The sequence below is a fragment of the Hylobates moloch genome, unplaced genomic scaffold, assembly GCF_009828535.3.
Source record: "Hylobates moloch isolate HMO894 unplaced genomic scaffold, HMol_V3 SCAFFOLD_6, whole genome shotgun sequence".
Taxonomy (NCBI): domain Eukaryota; kingdom Metazoa; phylum Chordata; class Mammalia; order Primates; family Hylobatidae; genus Hylobates; species Hylobates moloch.
In genome coordinates, this window is record NW_026652281.1 from 70,759,649 (window position 1) to 70,783,338 (window position 23,690).

At 41.5% G+C, this 23,690-nt stretch overlaps 1 protein-coding gene across 7 annotated transcripts in view; it reads right to left on the reverse strand.

Annotated features, from left to right (window-relative positions):
* The window catches only part of PDE8B (phosphodiesterase 8B), a 259,008-nt gene that overhangs the window by 117,213 nt on the left and 118,105 nt on the right, over positions 1-23,690 (reverse strand). For 6 of the 7 annotated variants that reach the window (XM_058440782.1, XM_058440781.1, XM_058440780.1 and 3 more), the window contains exon 2: positions 10,161-10,220. In XM_058440782.1, coding sequence (XP_058296765.1) covers positions 10,161-10,220 — 60 coding nt within the window. Of the gene's footprint in view, positions 1-10,160; positions 10,221-22,486; positions 22,550-23,690 lie in introns of all 7 variants that reach the window. The other variant, XM_032156999.2, reaches the window with a different exon arrangement.

Sequence of the window (23,690 nt, forward strand, 5' to 3'; positions counted from 1 at the left end):
AATCAACCAATCCAGAGCCCATTCCCCAATCACCACCACCTTTGGCTCTTACACTCCAGGCCACAATTCCCCAACCCTAATCACCCTAGGGCCGGGTACCAGACAACTAGAACCACCAATATGTCCCAGACTTTTCTGAAATTAATCAGACTAGCCTAGCCTAACCCTGCTCACCCTGCCTCACCCAAGCCTTCCCATGGAAACCACAGTGGAGGCTCCTGCCCGCAATCTCCTCCCACTCCCTCTGCCTCCTGACTGACTGCGGTGCTTCCCACCGTGGCCCTGGGTGTCATGCTGTGCCTCCCGCTCTGGGAACTGTAACGATTTTTTCAATGCCAATTGTTCCTAGATCTGTTGGCCTTACCATACCTGAATAATAAAATCTGTATGTGTTGCAAGGCCAACAGATCTTATTATTTAGGTATGGTAAGGCACTCGGGAGAGAATTTCTTTGGCTAATATTTAAATTTTTTCCTATTTATAAAAAATTTAGAAAGACTGCTTTTCGATTATTCAATTCCTAAGCAAAGTGAAAATTTATGGGAATAAAGAATATATACTTCAGAGTAAAACACTACAGTAATCACCTTTTAAAAATATCTGCCTAGCTCTTAAAAATAATACCTTCTCCAGGAAAGAAGTAGATCCAAGTAGCCCAAATTGGACTTTTTGTTCCCATCTCCCAGGCTATAGCTGGGCTAATGATATTCTGTTTCCAGGAATTCGGAATTTGAACAGAGAGACATAAAGGCTAGGAACTGGGACCTGTGGCCCATTAAGAATAGAGATATTGGCTAGGCACGGTGGCTTATGCTTGTAATCCCAGCACTTTGGGGGGCCAAGGTGGGCCGATCACCTGAGGTCGGGAGTTTGAGACCAGCCTGACCAACATGGAGAAACCCTGTCTCTATTAAAAATACAAAATTAGCCAGGCGTGGTGGCGCATGCCTGTAATCCCAGCTACTCAGGAGGCTGAGGCAAGAGAATTGCTTGAACCCGGGAGGCAGAGGTTGCAGTGAGCTGAGATCGCGCCATTGCACTCCAGCCTGGGCAACAAGAGAGAAACTCCATCTCAAAAAAAAAAAGAAAAAAGTAGAGATACCGATGGAAGAATGTTAAACTGCTGATGTCAAATGGCTCAGAGATGGCCCATGCACACCCTTCACAGGCCACCCACCCTTTTCAACTCTTTCTTGGAGTCTGAAAAAAAAATTGCACTATCCTTCTAATACATTTCTTATTTACTTATGTACTTTTTTGGTATAAGGCAGTTATTACTTGCAATCAAAAAATAAAAACAAAACAAAAGTAATGCAGTCCCTCTTCAGCTTTAATATTCTGTGTATCAGTATTTCTCATTTCTTTGACATGGCCATTTTTTAAGATTTATTGACTATTAACTGAGGTCAATAAATGATTAACTCATATAAATGATTCTGCAAAATATATTTTTGAAAAATCATTACTAATGGTGTTATAACTGAACTTGATCTGTAAAGAGTAACAGCAAACTGACCTTGTGCTTGCTCAAAATAATATGCTCAACATTCATTCAAAGAATATTTATTGATGACTTCTTATGTGAGATGTTAAGAACTGGGAATAAAAAGATGACAGAAATAGCCATAGGCCAGTCTCTTCCCCTGGGCTCCAGTCAAGGAAGCAGATAATTATAATAAATGCACCAATAAGTGGTGACCACAGATAAACAAAGCATGGACAAGAATCCAAGCACAGGATAACAAGCAGAAGGAAGTAGTTTTGTCACATCGATCTCACTGTACCCTTGTAAACACAGCAAAAGAGGAGAAGATGCAGAACTCATCTGGGCTGAAGCCTGGAACAATGAGGAAACCTCTTTCTGGAGAAGAGCTCAGCCAACTTGTGTTCTGTCCATAGTCAGAACATAGCTATCGGCAATCCTCATCTTGCATGGTAGAATCAGACTATAATAATGACCATGCACGAGGGTTGAAAACTTACGTAGTGGGTACATTTTTCACTTTTCGGGTGATGGGTACACTGAAAGCCAGTACACAATATATACATGCAAGAAATCTGCATTTTTATATTCTATAAAAATAAAAATGAAAAAAATGACCATGTAAAGCTATCTTAATAAATAATGGTAAAAATTATGATTGTTTTGTGACCTTTAAAAATTTGTGTCAACATACTGAAAATTTTCTTATTCTTGGTTATAAATATATAGGGAAATGAAAAAATATAAAGCTAAAATTTATTTAATATATTGTAACTTAAAATATTAGAAACATTGAAAATTAAGATGTTTTATTTATTTTAAAAAATTTATCAAGAGTAGTTTGGACAGCGCTTGCCACCTTCTTCTAGTTGTATTAGTTATGATACGAAGTGAGCATCTTTCCCGTGCCTTGGCAAATTGTCATACTCCTAACTTTGGATCAGCTGCTGACATTTTATCCTCTGTGCTTTCAGTATCATGCAATATCCCCAGAGCTCCTTTAATTAATGTGAAGTTTTTTGCTGGCCTCACTTCCTCTATGACATCTTCATCCTTTTTGCCACACCACTGTCCTCATTTATGTTGATGAATTTGCATTCACTAACTTCTACCAGCCACATGTCTAGAATCTCTCAAAGACAGCAGTGTCGGCATTCCACAGTCAACTATTTCTCCTCTAAGTCCATTTACATTTGATTCAAATTTCACTCACAGCATTATCATTTTTCATCTCTTCATTGCACTTTCATCTTTGTTAGCTCATTCCCTCTTTCGATGATCTATTTTTGCATAATGTCATTTGGGTTTATCACGGAGAGATAGGAGGCAACACAACTACATGCTTTGCTGTCTGTACTTAGGCTGAATAACAGATAGGCAGAAACCAACCAGAGTCTTTGGCTAAAAAAAGTTATGGTTAAAAAAAGCGATAGGTTACTGATGATGCTGCACATTTGTTATTTACATAGTGATTTGTGGACTGAAGAGCCAGCTGCAAAGTTTATGCTTTATGCATTTATTCACAGTTAAAACACTGATGTAACCGCAATTTGAAACATGTTGTTGGGGGTCTGGTGTTATCTAAGTAAACCATGAAATCTGTGCACATTGGAACTGTACAAAGCAAGAGATACCTGCTTTTCAAAGGTAACTATAAAGACCTCAAAGAAAGCTGAAACATATCTTTTTGAGGATAGCAATAATCTGTCTTTGACAGCTAAATTAGAATGAAACTACTTTATCTGGTGATGGCTAATTATAAAAAAAGATGAAAACAAAAACTAACTTTTCCTCATCTTGAATAAGGCAATATAGGTGTTCATTATCACTAGTGTTATTTCTAAATGAAGGTGTATCTATGTGTCTTCAAATGGATTGTCAGTGTCTACTATTAAACATCCAGTTTTTGGAATACTTGGTGTGGCTTTAAGCAAACACCTGGTCTTCTAAAGCAGACCACATACATAGATCACATAAGCTGTGTCTGCATAATACTAAACAAGTGGCCAATTTGATCAGGGGAGGGGTCATTTGAGTTAAACAAAAATGGTCTGAGAACTTTCCTTAAATGTCCCTAGGAAAGTGATGCTGATTACAGCCACAGTTTAATGAGAATTTTCTAAGGGCCAGACACTATACTGAATGTACTAGAAACATACTGTCTCACTCAATAACCCATTAGAGAAACTCTTTGGAGTTGGGCATTATCCCTATTTTATAGACATGGAAACTGAGGCTTAGATGGTTAAAAAACTTGTCCATAGCTGCACTGCCAGCAAGATGTGAACCGAGGCTGGCCTGACCCCAGGGCCTTTGTAATCACTATGTTAAGTAACTTACTATCTCTCAGCACCATAATATTTTTACCTATAATATTAGATGAAAATTCTTAACAACTCTATGGTTCTTTGAAACTGGCTGGACGAGGTAGAAGACACAACCTGGTAGCAGCAGTAAGGACAGACAGCAAAAGAAATGCTGACCACAGCAAGTTACTGAGTCTGAACATCTCCATCCCTCAGTCATTTCACTTAATGTGTGAAGGTCAGCTCCCTATGAGGCCATGTGATCTCCAACATATAAAATCCCCAAAATATAATGGTTCCAGAAAACCCATGCCCTACAACATGGAAGAATAAGGTGGTTTTTGTTGTTGCTGTTGTGTTTTTTTTGAGATGGAGTCTCACTCTGTTGCCCAGGCTGGAGTGCAATGGTGCGATCTTGGCTCGCTGCAACCTCCACCTCCCAGGTTCAAGCAATTCTCTGCCTCAGCCTCCAGAGTAACTGGGATTACAGATGCCTGCCACCACACCCGATTAATTTTTGTATTTTTAGTAAAGACAGGGTTTCACCATCTTGGCCAGGCTTTGAAAGGAGATGTGACCTTGCTAAGAAAAAGCTTAGGTCACAGCTGTGGGGATCCATTTCCAAGTCCAGTTGGAAAGCCCAGCATGATGGGGATGGGGACAGGACTCTCTAAGCAGAAACACATAAATTCTGCACACTGGGGAAGTAAATGTGTTCCAGGTATGGATGAAGAAAAGGCCACTTGATTTTTCAGACAGTATCATGTTGATTTGAATCTCCTGCCTCATAATACTTCCTCTGCTTTTTATTTTCTAGCCAAGATTGGAAAATATGACTTTCCCTGTGGGTCACATCAACTCACCCAGGAGAGACGTGCTCCACAGCACCACTCTGCACTTCCAATCCATTCCATTCCTAACTGTGCTCCTGCCAGCTCTGTGTGGGGTGTGTAGAGCCCCATGGGAGTACATTTCCTGACATGGGAGTAAATTTCCCCTGATGAACTCAGAAATGCACCCTCAAAAGCAACTATATCCTGAAATATTCTTATCAAGCCATTTCCTCCCAAGCCCTAAGGGCTCTGGCTGATGTAGCTAATTAATATTTTTGGCATTGCAGTGAAGCAACAGAACAGTTTTCTTCAAGGAGAAAAAAAAGTAAAATAAAAACACTAGGACATAGCTTGATTTTTCTAAGTCAATTGCAATGTTAGTAGCAGAAGCATAAAAACACTAGATATCAATGCACTGAGAGTTAGTGTGTCATAGACAATAAAACTGACCTTCCAGACCTCTCTCTGTGGTCAGGGAACATGGTGCCTTCTCTCTCTCCCCTGCAACACTTAGCATAGAGCCCTGAACATAGGAGGTACTCAGTAGATTCTTATTGCATGAATCATTGAGTCAAACTCTATGTTTGAATGAGACCATAGTGAAGCCATCCTTGGTTCTAAGTTGAGCTTATTATATTTTTTAAAAGAAACTCTTAATTATTGTGTCCCTCACTCAAAGACGGACTCTTTACCACTTGTATCTGCTGTTATTTGGAGCCAAACTCACATGAGGGAAATCAATGGGGTATACCGTAGCACGGGTAATGTTCCAGGTCTTGCACTGGGTGGTGGGCTTATGAGTTTATGATATTCAATTTGTTATTATGTTTCATAGGTTATGAGCACATATCAAAAATATTTTTGTATGTTTTAATACGCCACATATAATACATTCAAATTTATAGATAAGTGTTTTTCAGTTGTGGGAGAGTGGGGCTGTCAGGAGGTACTTAAATTCTGTAAAGGACTGTATCATGTTTGAGAAGACAGAAAGATAGTATGGCGAGACTTTGTTATAAAATTTGACTGCTAAGCAAGCATATTAAAAATAATTTCGGGCCGGGCATGGTGGCTCACCCCTGTAATCCCAGCACTTTGGGAGGCCAAGGTGGGCGAATCACGAGGTCAGGAGTTCGAGACCAGCCTGGCCAATATGGTGAAACCCCATCTCTACTAAAAATACAAAAATTAGCCAGGCGTGGTGGCATGCACCTGTAGTCCTAGCTACTTGGGAGGCTGAGGCAGAAGAATCGCTTGAACCCGGGAGGCAGAGGTTGCAGTGAGCCGAGATCGTGCCACTGCACTCCAGCCTGGGTGACAGAACGAGACTTTGTCTCAATAATAATAATAATAATAATTTCAGGGTAACCACTAAAAGAATAGAAGTATACCTATATTAGAGAAAAGAAAATGTAACTTCAAAAACATTCCCAACTTGATAATAAGCAGAAACAAGAAACAATAAAAAAGGAAAAGGTTAATAAATAGAAAATACAAAATAAAACTGTATCAGTATTCACACTCAATGTAATCAGATTTAACTCACCTATTAAAACACAAAGATTATAGAAAGATTTTATTTCCCATATTTTTATTGAAAAAAAACCCCGATATGCTGCTTAAAAGAGGCTACTCAAAATAAAGTTATAAAGTATCTGCAATCTTTTGTTTCTGAAAAAAAAAAAAAAACTGAAAAAGATATACTAGGAAAATGTTAAACAAAGGTAGCTGGCCTGGCAATATTAACAACAGATCAAACAGAATATAAGGGAAAAGGTTAAAGAAGGACACTACATAATGATAAAAGGGATAGTCATCAAGAATATACAATAACCAAGAACTTGGATACACCTAACAACACAGACTCAAAATACCAGCAAGTATTAACAGATATTGATGATTTCAACAAATCCACTGTGATTAGAAACTGATAGATCACACAGTCACAAAATTTAAGTCAAAAATTAATAGAGATGGTTTGAATAGCACGATTAATGAAATTGAAGTAATTCATGTAAATAGGACCCTCTGTCCAACAAATAGAGAATACATCTTTTTATCACTTTTTGTGGAGTATTAATCTAAAAACTGACTACATACCTGGCCACCAAACAAGCTGCAACAAATATAAAAAAAAAAATCAGTAGCAAAGACATCAAAGCAATTCAATGGGGAGGAATAGTCTTTGTAATAAGCGGAGCTGGAAACAGACATTAATATGGTGGGGTGAGGGGGTTCAGCCTTGACACCCATATCACACTGCACACAAAAACTAACTTGAGATAGATTATAGATCTAATATTAAAAGTTAAAACAATAGTCTCTAGAAGAAAACAGGAAATTATCTTCTTGACCTGGGAGTAAAGATTTTTAAAGCACAGAAAGCAATAACCATTTTTAAAAAGTGATAGATTTCTTCAAAATGAAAAATTGAGTTATGAAAATGAATAAAAGAGCCACAGATTGAGAGAAAATGTTCCCAGAATCTGACAAAGGAGTCGTAACAAGAATATATAAAGAACTCATACAACTCAATAACTTTTAAAAATTAACCCAATTAAAAAATGAGGAGAAGACTTGACCAAACACTTCACAAAAGAAAATAGAGGAATGGCCAATAAGCAAATAAAAAAGTGCTCATCATTAGTCATGGAGAAACGCAAATTTAAATCATGATAAGATAATACTACTCATCCACCAGAGTAGCTAAAATTTAAAAGACTCACAACATCAAATATTATCAAGGATTTAGAGTAACCAGAAATCTCATATTGCTGGTAAGAGTGTAAAATAGTACTTTGAGAAAAGGTCTAGAAGTATCTTAAAAAGCTAAACACACCATTGTTCTGGAGGTTTTAGCTAGGGCAATTAGGCAAGAGAAGAAAAAAAAAGCATCTAGATTGTGACATGATCTTGTACATAGAAAATCGTGAGGAATAATACATAATCCTTAGGATTATAGGAATTTCTATATTCACAAAAAACTAATACATGAGTTCAGCAAACTTGCAGGATACAAGATCCTGCAAAATAGAAAGATATTTCATGGTCATAGACTGGAAAACAAAATTGTTAACATAGTAATACTCTTGAAATTGGTCTATAGATTCATTGCAATCTCTATCAAAATCCCAGCTGGCTCCCCGAAGCCCCCACTGAAATTGACAAAATGGTCCTAAAATTCATACAAAGATGCAAGGGACACAGAAAGCCAAAATAATCTTGAAAAATGAGACTAAGTTGGAGGACTCACACTTCACAACTTCAAAACTTACTACAAAATTACAGTAATCAAGACAGTGTGGTACTGGATAAGGACAGACATATAAATCAATGGAATAGAACTGAGAGTCCGAAAGTAAATCCTCACATTTAGGACTGATTTTTGACAAAGATGCCAAGACAATTCAATGGAGAAAAGAAGAGTATTTTTTAACAAATGCTGCTAAGACAACTAGATAAAAATAAAGCCCCTACCTCACACCATAAACAAAAATTAACCCAAAATGGATCATAGAGCTAAACGTAAGATCTAAAACTATAAAACTCTTAGAAGAAAACAAAGAAGTAAATGTTTACAACCTTAGATTAGGCAATGAATTCTTAGATATGACACCAACTGATGAATGAAGAATGATGTTTACAGCACAACACCTTTCAAAGAGAGCTAAAAAGCATTCAAAACAAGTGTACATATTATGAATGGACACATACATACGAAGACTGAGTATACAAATATGTATCATAGTGGTTGCTTCCAGAGAGGAAAGAAAGGGGTAGCAAAGGGATAAATAAAGGGCTTAAACAGTATCCACAATCTTTTGTTTCTGAGAAAAACTCTGAAACAAATAAGACATATAATTAATATTTGATAGAAGTGGGTGTTGGTACACACATGCACCTTTACGAACATTTGAAATATTTTAACATTTGACAACTTACATTTTTAAAAGAATGAGACATCCTTATGAGCATTCATTGCTAGTGTAGCATAGGACAAAAATGAAGGTAAATGAAATTGATCTAAAACCACACTAATCCCAAAAAGTATTCTGGAAATTGCTTTGGGAATAAGTCCTTGATATCAGCTCCTTTATTTGTCATTGCCTTTATTCAAAATTGGAGTACAAAGGACATGGCTCAGAATGATTACTGAAATTTTCCATTTGTTTGTATTCTATACAAATAGTTGTAGCTGGTGTTTATTTTTCTCTCTCTCTCTGCTCCTAAATTTGTTTTCATCAAATTTTCCCAAGCTAAATCTCTTCCTTTTTTTTCCTTTCCTAGATTTGCATTTCTTTTTCCAAGCAACTATAAAACACTACTTTCTTTTTCCATTTGCTCATAAATCAAATAGCACATTTCCTTGCTTGGTTTTTCACTTTCATCTATATGTTGGTGGACTTGTTTACATCTTTTCTGCATCTTTACTTGTCCCAAGTACAGGACAAGATTCCAGGTGCTAATAAGCTACAGTTTTTACAAGGAAGAAGTTAACTTATTTAGGCCTAACAGGATGGCTTATACGCAGATAAGGATTTAGAAATCCTTTTATATATAAAAGGGTACAAACTCCCTCTTCATACATGTTTCTCTTAAGGGGGCACAGGAACCTGGAAGGGCTGCAAGGAGGACACAGTTGCTGCCATTATTAGAGTGAAGTCAGTCCTACAGGTGGTTGGGCCTTGTATCCTTGGACACCAGTTCCTGCTGTGTTACAGAGCCCAGTAGACTGCTTGGCTTAAGTCACATGGAAGATGTAGGGGAGCATTTTATCATCTTCTATTCCCACACAACAGCAACAGCTATCATTTATCAACCATCTTCTCAATTAATGGTAACTGCCAGAGAAAGTTCTGGGCATCCTATGCTATCTCATTTAACTTACAATTCCCTGAGGCATAATCATCTCCATTTTGCAGACAGGACACAGGGTCAGAGGAGTGAAGCAATATATGCAAGGTCACATAGCTGATTAAAGGCAGAGACAAGATTCCCACCCAGTTGTGACTCACGGCAAAGCCCAGCCCTTCACCATTTCATTGCTTCTTCCCTTTCTGGCTACAGCAGGATGTCGAGCAGACTAGTTTTGGGGTGGAAGAGTTGTTCTTTCTCACAATCCACCATGCAATCTATCCATCATATTTATACTCAAAATGGGGAAATGTTTAGGTCTTCAAGAAAACAATTTGAGTCAGGCTGGGCACAGTGGTTCACACCTGTAATCCCAGCACTTTGGGAGGCCAAGGCAGGCAGGTCACCCGAGGTCAGGAGTTTGAGACCAGTCTGGCCAACATGGTGAAACCCCATCTCTATTAAAAATATAAAAATTAGCCAGGCATGGTGGGGCACACCTGTAATCCCAGCTACTTGGGTGGCTGAGGTAGGAGAATCGCTTGAACCCAGGAGGCAGAGGTTGCAGTGAGCCAAAATCAAGCCACTACACTCCAGCCTGGGCAACAGAAGGAGGCTCCATCTCAAAAATAAAAAAAAGAAAGAAAACAATCTGAGTCACAGGGCTGAGTAAAGGAGGCGTACCTGAATAGGGTCCTGCGTCAGTCTCATGGGCCCGATGCGCACCTCCGCAGAAGACACCTGCTAAATAAAGGACAGCACAAGAGAAGTGTCAAGTCTTAAACTACACAAATGGATACATCCTTCCTTACGCAACGCATTGCATTATGCCACTGTGTGCACTAAATTGAAGAATCCAGCTTACTGAACTGGAGATGGATTACAAAGCATGATGTATAGCACAGTCCTGTTTTTGTATTAAAAAAAAGTATACATTTATATGCATTGGAAATGTCTTTAAGGACACATCCCCAAATGCTAAGTGGTTGGACTTTTGAGTTATTTTTACTAGAAGTGCCTGGATTTTTATAATAAGCATGTACTATTTTATGGAAGAAAAGAATTCAATTCAATAATTATTTATTGAGCGCCTACTATGTGCTGGGCATCATGCTAAGGCCATTATTATTCTGAAATTTCAAAAGAGAATAAACATTTCTCTCAAATCTTGAAGATAAATCACATCTATGGTTTAAGAGCCTTTCCTATGTTTAGATCTTGTTTTTCTTATCTTCATGTTTTACTATGAGGGGCAAACAGCTTAGTCTTACTCACATTTGCCATGGATAAATTATTCATCTCAGTTGTATTTCCACAAATAAACTGAGCACCACCACTCCATGATGACCACAAGAGGCTTGTCTCTGCCCCACAACTCCAGGAGTGAGCATAGGGCTCTTCAGTGTTCACTGGCCAACACCATCTGGCTGCCTTGGGCGAGCAGTTAGATGGAAGCAAGCATAAAGCAAATATTTGTCTTTATTTTTAATTACTTTACTGGGATTTCTAAAAGTGACTGTTCTCTAGACTAATTTGGTTGACGGTCTTGACCTCACCTCCATGGATCTAATTTTGTTTTTCTCTAAGAGACTGTGGTCATTTGCCACTATTGGAAGCTTATCCTGCATGCCACACTCTGTACTGGCCACTTGTCAGTCTGAAGGAGCGCCTTCAGCACGCAGCAGCATTTACACAACCAGAGACACTTGCAGTGACCCAAGGGCCATAGGAGGCTTTTCAGTTACAAAAAACAAACAAGAAAAGCAAACTTTCTCTTTACATTATACTTTGCAAGACTACAATAATTTCCCTTTCTCCTTTCTTCCCCTTTCCCCAAGCTTAACTCTTGGTGCTGGTGCTATGAACACTCTCCAAAGCACCAGTCTTCTTCTCCTCTGTAGGGCTGATTCTCCCACCCCACCCCAACACGGCAGTGTAAAGAACTGATGCGGGGCACTTGGGCCTCTCACCAAACCAGCCAGCAGAAAACTCAAAAGAGCCCTCTAATGACTGCTCATCTGAGGTTCCTGGCCCTCTGTGGGGGGTTCTCAGGAGGGCAAGGCTGCCTGTTCTGCTCCCCTTGGGGAGGCAGCCTCCTCAACCATAGGTCCACTCAGCAGGCCTGGCACAATGAAAACCAACTGGAAGCTTTGAGTCCCCGAGCCTGTGAACAAGTTCCTTCAGTGTTTCACTGCTGTGTTCAGGTCAAAGCGACAGGCTCATGTTGAGTGTGGACTTGTCTTACTCTTCTTTTGTCTAAGTAAGTCAGTATCCTGCAAGGCATGGGTGCTGATACCAGTAGCCTAGGGGCACAGCCCCAAGAGCAACTCTACGGGAGAGGACCAGCACCAGGGCCTGCTGCGTCACTGGGCTGCCAGCCCTTCGCCCAGCTCCACTCCCAAGCCAGTTTTTGTTATTGAAATAGACACCCTCCTTCCAAAGCAGTGCAACTGCCAGAACCCTGATTAAAAAGTTAATCATTGGGCCAGACACGGTGGCTCACACCTGTAATCCCAGCACTTTGGGAGGCTGAGGTGGGCAGATCACCTGAAGTCAGGAGTCCAAGACCAGCCTAGCCAACATGCTGAAACCCCATCTCTGCTAAAAATACAAAAAATTAGGTGGGCATGGTGGCAGGCACCTGTAATCCCAGCTACTTGGGAGGCTGAGGCAGGAGAATCGCTTGAACCTGGGAGGCAGAGGTTGCAGTGAGCCGAGATCACGCCATTGCACTCCAGCCTGGGCAACAAGAGCGAAACTCCATCTCAAAAAAAAAAAAAAAAAAGTTAATGATTAAAAAGGGAAACTAGCTGGCCATGGTGGCTCATGCCTGTAATCCCAGCATTTTTGGAGGCCAAGGCAGGTGGATCACTTGAGGCCAGGAGTTCGAGACCAGCCTGGCCAACATGGTGAAATCCCGTCTCTACTCAAAATACAAAAATTAGCCAGGTGTGGTGTTGGGCGCCTGTAAACCCAGCTACTCGGGAGGCTGAGGCAGGAGAATGGCCTGAACTCAGGAGGTGGAGGCTGCAGTGAGCCAAGATCACACCACTGCACTTCAGCCTGGGCAGCAGAGCGAGACTCTGAAAAAAAAAAAGTGAAACCAATTGAGTATACTAAGATAAATTTGATAAGCCAGGCTATCTTTTCGCTTGCCCTGTGATCTCTCTTGAGTTCACTGCCTCCGCCACACACAGAAGCCCCCTCCAACAAGACCACCTGTGAATGATTTCTCCAGCAAAATTAGGCTCCTAAAAGAGTCATTCAGTGACAGAAAATAATGAATGAAATCATAAATAAAAGTTTAAAAGGAATAAAATAAAAAGTGATTCGTATTGGAAGGCCAAGAGATAGGGAAGGACTCCTGCAAGAAGGGCACAGGCTGTCCAAAAACAAGAATTCACCCCTAACCAATACATTGCCTGTATACTTTTCTTTCTTTCTCTCTCTCTCTCTTTCCTCTCTCCCCTCCCCTCCCCTCCCTCCCTCCCTTTCTTTCTTTCCCTCCCTCCCTCTCTCTCTCTTTCTCTTTCTCTCTCTCTTTCCCCTCCCCTCCCCTCCCTCCTTCCCTCCCTTCCTTCCTTTCTTTCTCTTTCTTCTTTCTTTCTTTCTTTCTTTCTTTCTGACAGAGTTTCACTCTGTCACCCAGGCTGGAGTACAGTGGCGCCTTCTTGGCTCACTGCAACCTCCGCCTCCTGGGTTCAAGTGATTTTCCTGCCTCAGCCTCCCAAGTAGCTGGGATTACAGGCACCCACCATCACTTACAGCTAATTTTTGTATTTTTAGTAGAGATGGGGTTTCGCCACGTTGGCCAGGGTGGTTTCAAACTCCTGACCTCGGGTGATCTGCCCACCTTGGCCTCCCAAAGTGCTGGGATTACAGGCATGAGCAATTGTGCCCAGTTGCCTGTATACTTTTCTAAATAATTGATATGTGCATGAAGTGTTGATACAGCTAACCTTACATGGTGGGCTGGCAGGGAGGGGCAGGCGATTTTCAACTCTACCAGGAGAATATCTGATGACTGTGAACATTCCTTAAGTCCCTCCGACGCAGGCATTGTGCCATTGAGCCCGGAAGTGGGGCTGTAACGTTGCTGCTAAGGGACATTCTTCAAACCCCTGCCTCTCACATCTCTACAATCCTTTGCCTCTCTCCTCCCAGCCCCACTTCACTGTGCTCCCTCCCACGTGCTGTCACTCTACCTGCACTACTGGCGTGGGTGCCTCAGTTTACCAGCTCCTCTAGTCCTGACCCACATTTTGCTTCGTGTCTCTTGGCTTGCCTTTTCCTTCTTGGTCTGTGCTGCAAGTCATCTGGCCTTGACTTCTGTGTCCAAAAGAGGACAACTGTCCCAAAAGAACACTGGAACTTGTTCTTGCTGACTCTGAGGGCTGGCACTAGGTAGTGACCAGCAGGAAAAAACCTGTAGCAGGTATATTCACAGATGGCAGTTTGCAGAGTTCTGCTTCTGGCACAGGCATCTAAGTGCCTGCATTTCACCAATTTATAAAACAGCAACTATGAACAGAAACAGGAGATCATTTACTGACATCTGTGTAGCCAGGCCAAGATTCTCTACTTCAAAGAATGAACTTTGAGCAACTGCAGATGCACAGACTCTTCAATTAGTGTATTAGCTCTGATTCCAGGAAGTGGCCAAGTTTGTCAGGGTTGGAGAAACAGATGCAGGGTTGGGGGCATAGGTAACATAATTCCAACACCTGAGAAGAGGGGAGGGTGGGACCAGAGTGTGAAGAGAGACACACTTCCTAGCCACATGGGTTTCCCCAGTAGCCTAATGAGGAAGGACTGCTGAACTACAGCGTAGTTTTAACTGTGCTGTACAACATTCGTAGTGTGTCAAATATTTGTGTGTACGTGTGTGAATGGTAACATACACACATATATACGTGGAAGCAGGGTCACCAATCCACTTTCACGTGAAAAAAAAAAACGAGTACTATTTTGTAGCATTTGCTGACTTCCGTGGTATAAATACCATTGTTGATCTCAAGCTGGCAACATGGGTCCATGACTGCAAAATTAGGAATACATCTTTTCATTCAGAGAAGGTCTATGAGTGGCAAAGTCATTCAGTCTTTGTTGATCTGTAAACGTCTATCACTCACTTTTGCTTGAAGTTTGGCTGAATATAGAATTCTGGTTGAGAGACATTTTCTCTCCCACTTTGAAGTTGAGAAAGAGGAGGTGATACTTCTGGTTTGGGAGGTGGGGAGATCAAGGAAGGCTTCATGAAGGCAAGCAGGTGGTGAAGAATAGGGGGATGAAGATACTGGGTTGGGGAAGGAGATTCTAGGGATAGGGAACAGCACAGGCACAGGCATGGAGGCAGGAAAGCAAAGGTGCTGGTGGGGAGAAAACAAGTGTCCAGAGAGCTGGACTGCAGTGTGAGAAAGGATCGGCTGGGAAGGCTGGGGTCAGATCCTCAGAGGACACAGGAAGGAGCTCTTTTTTAATCTCTAAGCACCAATCACATTGCAGGTGTTTGAGCAAAGGATTAATATAATAAGATCTGTGACTTGGGAAAATCAAACATTGGCTTGCCCACTTTCTGAACAACCAAGAACAGAGATTTAGCAAAAACTAAACAAAAACACTGCTATGGGTAGGAACTACAGCAATGAAAGCAAGTGGGAAAATACACTGCAATGATCAAGAAAAAAATTATAAGAAAAAAACTCAGCTTGGCTTCACTTCAATAGAAAGGGAACTCCACGATACAACCCAGCTGGTGCAGGGTAGGCAGATGGAAGAGGCAAACTCGTGAGAGAAATCAAGGTAGTTCAGGTTGATTAATTCACCTGTCACGCTACCACATTCTCTAGAGGTGATTGCTGCAGCTCTTAATAGTTTCAGCTTCAGGAATTTTGTTAAGTAACTTGGCATCGAGTTTTAGAGCCTTCCTCAGACAAGAGGGAAGCTAAGGATTCAGGAAGGAAAGCAGTTGACCTGGAAAGCCCTTTCCTGCCTCAGCAGCTAACGCATTCTTCAAGGGCCTGCTCCAACGCCCTTGCCCTCTGACAATGGTTCAAGTCCAACTTCACCCAAAGAAGAACCAGCGATTTCTCTCCTCAGTACTCCTGTATTCATAGCACTAATTTTGTTACTCATTTAAATATCTCACTCCTTGGCAAGACTGTGAGTTTCTTGAGGACATAGTCTCTGCCTTTTTCACGATTTTATCCCCAGCATCTACAAGATGCTCAGTAAATACTTTGTGGAATTGAATTAAACTGAAAAGAACAGACAGCTTTTAAGTAACAGAGTGAAGATTGAGACTTCATTCTTCCTAACTCCCAGTGCACTGCTCTTCCATTATGCTCCAAAATTGGAAGCATTAATTCTGCAGCACTCATCTTTCTGGTATGGCTTCTGGATTCCATTCAGACTCTGCAAAATAGATGATGCAGTGCCTGGCGATCCCTGCTTGTGCCTGGTAGTCTGTTAACAGGGCTGGCCCAGCACTAAGAAGGAAAAGGGTATGCATGCGTGTGCATGTGTGTGTGTGTCCAGGTGGGGGTGGAGTGTCTGAGTTCCAAAACTCAGAGTCTGAATCTTCCCCACTTCAATGACTTCTCCTTTAGAATCCCTTCCTTCCCACCGTCTACAGTTCTGAGTGTTCACACACACACACAAACACACACAGCTTAAGGCAAGCTTGACTTGCACTTTGTGATGGGTCCACGGTGAAGATCATTTTACACTGAAAAGACACCAGCTGTGGGCATAGAAATAGGCACTTTTAAATGCTCTTCATCAACTCTGTCTGCCACCCTGTTGGCTCTGATTTAAAAATAGCATTTAATGATCTCAATATGTGCCCTGTCCACCCTCCATTCTCAGGCCAAACTTAGTTCTTTATTCGTCTGAGCTCTGGGTAAACAAAGGTTGTGTATGCCTTTTGCCTTTTTAATGGGCCCCTGTCTGTCCTCTGGCTTCCAGTCAGAAAGGGACTGGCCCTGCAGCCTCTAGGTGATCCCACCGTGAGGCTGGGCCTCCTTGCTCTATGCTGGGAAACTCTGTCCCATCCCACCCTCTCTCCCCTGCCAACTGTGCTTAGCACACCCAGAATACTCTCTTCCTTCTGTCCCCTCTCAGTTGTGGGCCCTGCTGGCTGCCGCTGCCCTCACTCCAGCCTCCAGCCTTACCTGGCTGTGGTCTGGCTGCCCTCCAGCACCTCCTGGCAACTCTGACACCCTGGACCTTTCAGGGCCCAAGAGCTTACTGGGCAGCCCATGAGCTTCCCTTCTCCTTCCTGCTTCCAATCCTCTGGTCTAGAAGTTCTCAACCTGGGCTTCATATTAGAAGTACCTGGGGAACTTTAAAAATATATCAATGCCTGGGTCCTATTTGACACCAAGAGAATTGGAATCTCTAAAATCTCTAAGGATGGGGCCCAAGTATCTTCAATTTTTTATCTCCTTGGGTTTAGCCAGGGTTGAGAACCACTAGTCTATTCTTTTGAGGAGACTTGTCTGTTGCTAACTTCAACTCCTGCTTCTTTAATGGCCCCTCCTGCAGACTCTATTACATACCCATTTACTCAACAAACACCAATGGAAGGTAACAACACCCACCCAAGACTCAGCTATCATGCCTGGACCCAGACATTGACAGGTATCTGTGTTTATTTCCAGATACCTCCACTGGTTTTTTCCAGATAGCTCCACGAAAAACACAAGATTATAATGTTGGCATGAGGAAGTTAAAGTCTTTTATATTTGGTGAATTATCCCCCCCCCCAAACAATATCCCTACGTCACAATCAAAATCAATCAAAAACTTCTTTTATAGTTTTTTTGTTATATAATATAGATGGACGATTACTCATAGTTACAAGACACTCACAGCCAGTGACATATTTCATTACTTTTATGTTTTATGCTCTACTATTTAGAATAGTACATTAATTTGGCAGCAGGATGTTTTATCACATAAACATACAAATGTCTACTCATCAAAATATACAACCATGAAATAAAAGATTAATCACTTTGACTTTAAAATTATAGCTTCTATTCACCAAAAACAAAAACAAAAGCAAAGAGCACCGTAATAAAAGAGAAAAAGGCCCAGAGCCTGAGAGATGAAATCTAAAACATAAAAACCCCAAAATATTAGTAACCAGAACATAAAACAAAAATTTTTTAAACATCAGTAAGAAGACAGCCAAAAACAAAGCCGGGGAAATGATTTGAAAAAGAAACTTACAGGAGAGGAAATATAAGTATGAAGAGATGCTCATCGTCATTAGTAAACAGGAAGATAAAAATTTTAAATTACAATGAGATACTATCTTACATCCAACTATTTTTGTCAACAGAATGGCAGAATTAAGAGTCAAACATTATCTAGCATAGGCAAGAAAGTGGCCCCTCAGAAACTCTTATACACTGGTGGTGGGCATGTAAATTGGTTTAGCAACTTTGAAAAACAGTTTGGGGATATCTAGTGAAGATGAAGAAGTATATATCCGACAATTCAGCCTCCTATATGAGTGTATCTCTAGGGTGTATAGGAGACATTTACAAGAATATTCAGAGCAGTATTGTTTGTAACAAAAATTTAGAAAACTGAATCCATAGTCTATTAATACCGATCACCAGAAGAAACTGATATATATATCAAGGACTATCCATACAATAGAATATCATACAGCAATAAAAATGAAACAACTAGAGTTACTCATTTAAAACGTACGAATCTTACAAACATTGAGTTAAACAACAAAAAAAATGCAAGTTTTAGAATGATGCATACCTTAGGATACCACTTGAAGTTTAAAAATACTTAAAACAATACTGAATATACTTTAGGAATGTGTTATAACAGTACAAAGAAATGCTGACAAACTCCCAGCTGAGGCTGGTGGAGGGGACGATGAATTCAGGGAGGGAAGTGCCGGGGCTTCAGCTATATTGTGAATGACCAATTTTTTTTTTTTTTTTGAGATGGAGTCTTGCTCTGTTGCCCAGGCTAGAGTGCAGTGGAGTGACCTTGGCTCACTGCAACCTCCACCTCCCAGGTTCAAGTGATCCTTTTGTCTCAGCCTCCCAAGTAGCTGGGATTACAGGCTAATTTTTTGTATTTTAGTAGAGAATACAAAAATTCTCTATGCCCTGCTAATTTTTTGTATTTTAGTAGAGAGACGGGGTTTCACCATGTTGCCCAGGCTGGTCTTGAATTCCTGAGCTCAGGCAGTCCATCCACCTCTGCCTCCCAAAGTGCTGGGATCACAGGCATGAGCCACCACACCCAGCGAATGACCTATTTTTTTAAGCAGTGAACGGTGAGTACATGGGTGTTTACTGAATTAACCTTTCTATCTTCTTGTATATGTAGATATTTCAAAATAAATGTAAATTAGGCTTAATTTTACTGAGAAAGTCTATTTCCTATTTTGGAGTTAACATTAATGGACCATTAGCCACTACATAAATATTCTACATATGCTTTTTATTTTTCCAGTGAAGTCTTTGTTTGGTAGAATAAGGTGTTGTATTTAAAATTCCTCAGAATATAGACAGAGTTTCTCTGAAACTTGGTAAAATACAATTCTAGAAAATTGGGCTGGGACTCAGGGGACCTTGCTCAAGATGAGTAACTGCACTGTGCCTCAATAAGACAAAAGGGGCTGATGAATTCCCCACGTACATCATCTCACGTAAAGGTCACAGCAATCCCACGGGGCATCCTGGGCCCCTTTCTACGGCTTAAGAGGTTATGCTGCAGAAAGGTTAAGCCACTTACCCAAGAGGATGAAGCTGAGATTTAAGCCCAGGTCTGCCTCACTGGGAAGGCCATGCTCTTATTTATGTATTTACTTATATCTCAGACTGTTCCAGAAAGGCCTTAAGATGGTGTCCAAAGAGACTTTAAATGAGGTGAGGGTTTTTAAATGACTTATAAATAAGATGTGAAAGATCTGGCTGAGAAACAATGAGCATGGAAAGAGGAAGCAGGTAGGGAGGTCGGTGTGCACAACGTTTGGCACAAGGCACCCGCTCCTGCTGCAGTGGGCCACGCAGACAGCGAGGTCAGGCTGCAAAGAGGGAGGCAGTACCGTCAACCTCCACCCCTCGCCCTGCACTAGACACAGTGATGCGCTTTCCAGCACAGAATCTTACACTGCCCCCTACCCATGCCCTCTCCTTCCTTCCCCACTGTCACTGTTCTTTCTTAAGAAGTGCTACTACTAGACTCAGCGAGCTTTGCTGTGCCAGTGGAGGGGGGATGCTACATCCCACTGTGCCTGGAAAATATGGCAGTGAGAAAAGATAAAGAGGCCATCCTCTTGTTAACTCTGAAGTCGTAATGAGAAAAATAAACACAGAAGTCATGCAGATGCCATCAGATCTAAACACAGAAAACTTGGCTGGCACAGTCTAATGGAGAAGCCATTTCCCCCTGACAAACATCAGATTAAAGAGAAATTATTTATACAACATAGTCATGTCATCTACAGTCATGAGAAAAAAACTCAGCCTGATATCGATTATACATTAAAATGGAAAGAAAAAAATGGTCTAGAATATAATCCACGAAATGACAATTACCCAAAGGAGGCCAGCACAAGGAAGCCTTAGAGAGATTTAACTTCAGAGGATGAAAAAACAAAAACAAAAAACAAAAAAAAAACCCCATACTGCAGTTTGATGCTGTGATTATGCCAAAATTCTTTCTGTCGTACATGCAGTGCAAGAATCAAGGCATCAAGCTTTCATAATGTAATAATTCAGCCACAGATGGCTAGGCTGAGTGTGTGTAAACACAGCTCCATTCCAAGATCCCAAAGATCATGCAGGGTCTGACTGGGAGAACACAGGAATTTAAAGGCAATGGTCAAAACGTGACATCCCTCAACTGACTTTCTTCCTTTTATTAGAGATACCGCTGATAACAGACACTGCCGGATGACTTCAAGCATGTAAAATTACATTGTGTAATAGAGAACAAGCAAAGAACAGTCTACCTCTGATTATTCAGGAGGCAATTATCCAGACTGTGGAAAAACCCGAGCACTCATTTCTGATCTACCTCCATCCTCCTGCATGCCTCTGATGCCTTCCCTTCTCCTGAACATTACATGAAGTTGAGAGAAAGTGGGGAGGGATGATATTCAAATCAGTAAATTTTGCTACATGGTCAGCAGTTCTGGTAAACAGATTTGATGGGCAAGGAAACAGAAACCACCTGCTAAAAATGAGTTTTAGAGATTTCCTGTGGATTTCAATTATACATGCTGCCTCTGTCCTCAATTTCATCATTGATAAGCTAGAACTGCCTTAGAGGACCAAGAGCAAAATGTCTTCCCTGCTTGTCTCCATGGGAATCCCCCATTAGGGGCCTGTGACCCTGAAGCACCTGGATCTTTAGCCACAGCTGGTACCCCATCAAGAATCCAACCACACTCACTTTCCCGACTCTGGTGTGTCAGGACCACTCATGCTGGGATGAACCATGACCTTTAGTCACCAAGTCCAAAGATTAGATGGCCCCAGGGGTAATGAATCCTTGTCGGGCACTAATTCCCATTTAAAAACCAATCTCACTGAAATGAATCCCATTTAAAAGTAAGTAGCCCATGCAAAGTCAGCCACAAAATGCAAATGCCCACTTTTTTGGAAAGAAATTTTACTTATTTGGCAAGAACAGTCATGATTTCCAAGCAGTTATTGATAAAAAACACCATTAACATCCTAATGACATACAACTTGAGTGAAACACTACACAATTAAAATCTCAACATTTTCAGAAGCTTAGCAAAGATGCCAGAAGCCTGAGACCAGCAAGGCTTCTCCTGGGAAGGTCCCCAAGGCCTCAGGCCCAGCCCTTGACCCCTCCCCTTTCCTAACACACGTGGAAGACAAGCCCCACTGCACGGTGACCCTCTGGGACCACTATGTTTTACATCAAAAGCCAACAAGGCAACATCCAAGGAACCATACTTCTTCCTTGTATTATTTTTGAAGATTTAGAGAGGTAAGCACCGGAGCAGCGTTGAAAGGACGCAGTTTGTTTACAGGCAGGTGACTAAGCTGAAGATGGGCTCCCATGGTAATTTCCCCTCCCATCTCCCCAAACCCTAGAGAGTATGAAAGGGGTACAGTTCTGTGACCATTGGTGGAATAGAAAACAGAAAATGCCCAAAGCACAGCAAAGGGTTAAGTAAGTCCCAAAAGACCATTTTGTGTTCAATCAAAGTATGTTTCTTTTAAAAAACGGTTCAAACTCACAGGCTATCTTGGATCCACTGACATCTTCCTCTTCTCTTGGCTAGACAACAGGCTGAATAACGTATTCTGGTCTAAGAGAGGAACGAGAACAAGGGGCTCCCTTGTATTCTTGCTCTAAAGCTCTAAAGCTCTGCCTACTTGCTCATTCTGATGAGCCTCAGGTTCTCACCTTCAGTGCTCAAGGCATTAAAATGCCTACACTGCAGAACACTGGGTACTCTGTGCCCAGCACCAAGGTTCTCTGATCATAGTCTAGCATCACAGAATGTGGCTTCATGTCTCTTTGTTCAGGCACTGGGAGCAATCCTGGCCTACTCCACTGCATACATGGGAGCCCCTAATCTTAGAAGACTGCCTCACAAGCTTTTCAGTTACAACTCTCATGTTCCCAATCTCGCTGTAATTCTGTAAGCAACAATGCAGATTCATGGGCTCCACTCTCCTGGAATCCTGTTTAAAATCATTACTATTTCTTATGGGCCTTGGGGCCTTTGTGTAAGAGAGGCAATGCTTTAGAAATGGCGATGGTGCAGAGATAGGGCCAGGAGACATACAAAGCTACAAGTGCATCCTAGTGAAGCATCCATTTTTATGTCAAGATGAAACAAGTTTAGCAATTTAACTACAAAGTCCTTCAAAATATTTTTAGCTTAGTTGAGAAGACCAGAGTATAATGCAAAGTTCACATGAATTTTTAAGCTAAAGAATGAAATTTCACAAAAATCTAATGCTTGCAGCAGATCACTTTACCTGGTGGAGGTAGGCATCCACTTTCTCCACGCTCAGATTTGAAGAGGTTTGAGAAGCACCAATCTAAAGGAAGAAGACCAATTCACGGAGCTGAGGCCTTGGCATTTTAGTTCAAAGTCTCTAAAGCCCCATCATCACACATAAGGATTCCCGGGGATCCCTGGACAGTCAGATGGCTAAAATACAGCCCTGGGAATGGCGTCTGGTGAACCAAATGGCGGGTCTATGTGGACTTGGAGTTCTACTGGTGTAAGTCCAGCCTCTTTCTAAACAACCAGTGGACAACTTTATGCTCTCATTAGAAAGCTCTGCCTTCAGTTGCACTGAAATCTGCATCTTTGTAACAGAAAGACTTGCCTCGCCCCCTCCAGGGGTGCCCACATGCTGAAATTCATCAATGCTGCTTATTTGACCTTACTGGTCAAGGTTGCTGCAGCCTGTCACATGGGTAATAACATCGTCCCTATCTCTTTCCAAACCGCCACAATTTCAAGAACAGGAAGAAACATAGGGGAACAGAGGCCATGATGTTCTGTGGCTGAGCCCACAGCCCTCAATTTAAGTCTAACCACAAGAGGAAGATATATGAAGATTGAAATGATGTCTAGAGGGTAACAAGTCCCAGTATCAGGAGGTCCAGACCCCTCTACTTTTCAGTAATGCCTAAAAGGCACTGTTTCCTTATGATGGGAGACAGGTACTAGCATATGGGTGGCAGGGCCCCTGAGGGGAGATAGCTATACTCCAGAGTAGCACCAATATTTAGTTTAGATCCACAAACTTTCATCAAGCATCTATTATGTGCCGGGTACTATACAGAAAATGAGCCAAAAAAGATAAGCAAGACTGAGTGTTCACACCTTCAAAGAGCCCACAGTCTGAAGACAGGAGTGGGGAGCAGGGTGGGAGTGAGATGACCATGAAGCTATCAATGTGATAATGCGTGGTGATAGGTAAGCCAGGGCAACTTAGCTCAATCTGGGGATTCAGGCAAATGTCCAGGAAACCACACTGGAGATCAATGTTGAAGGATCAGTGAGAATGAGCCAAGTGAAGACCAATGGAAGGAGCATTTTTGGCAGATGGAATGGCACAAGGATGGCAAAGAACAGAGTTTGTGTGAACAGTCCCAGGCAATGTGGAACAGACCACGTGGCTAGAGAGGGAGGAAGGAGCCAGGTCACAGAAGGTTGCTGTGGTGAGA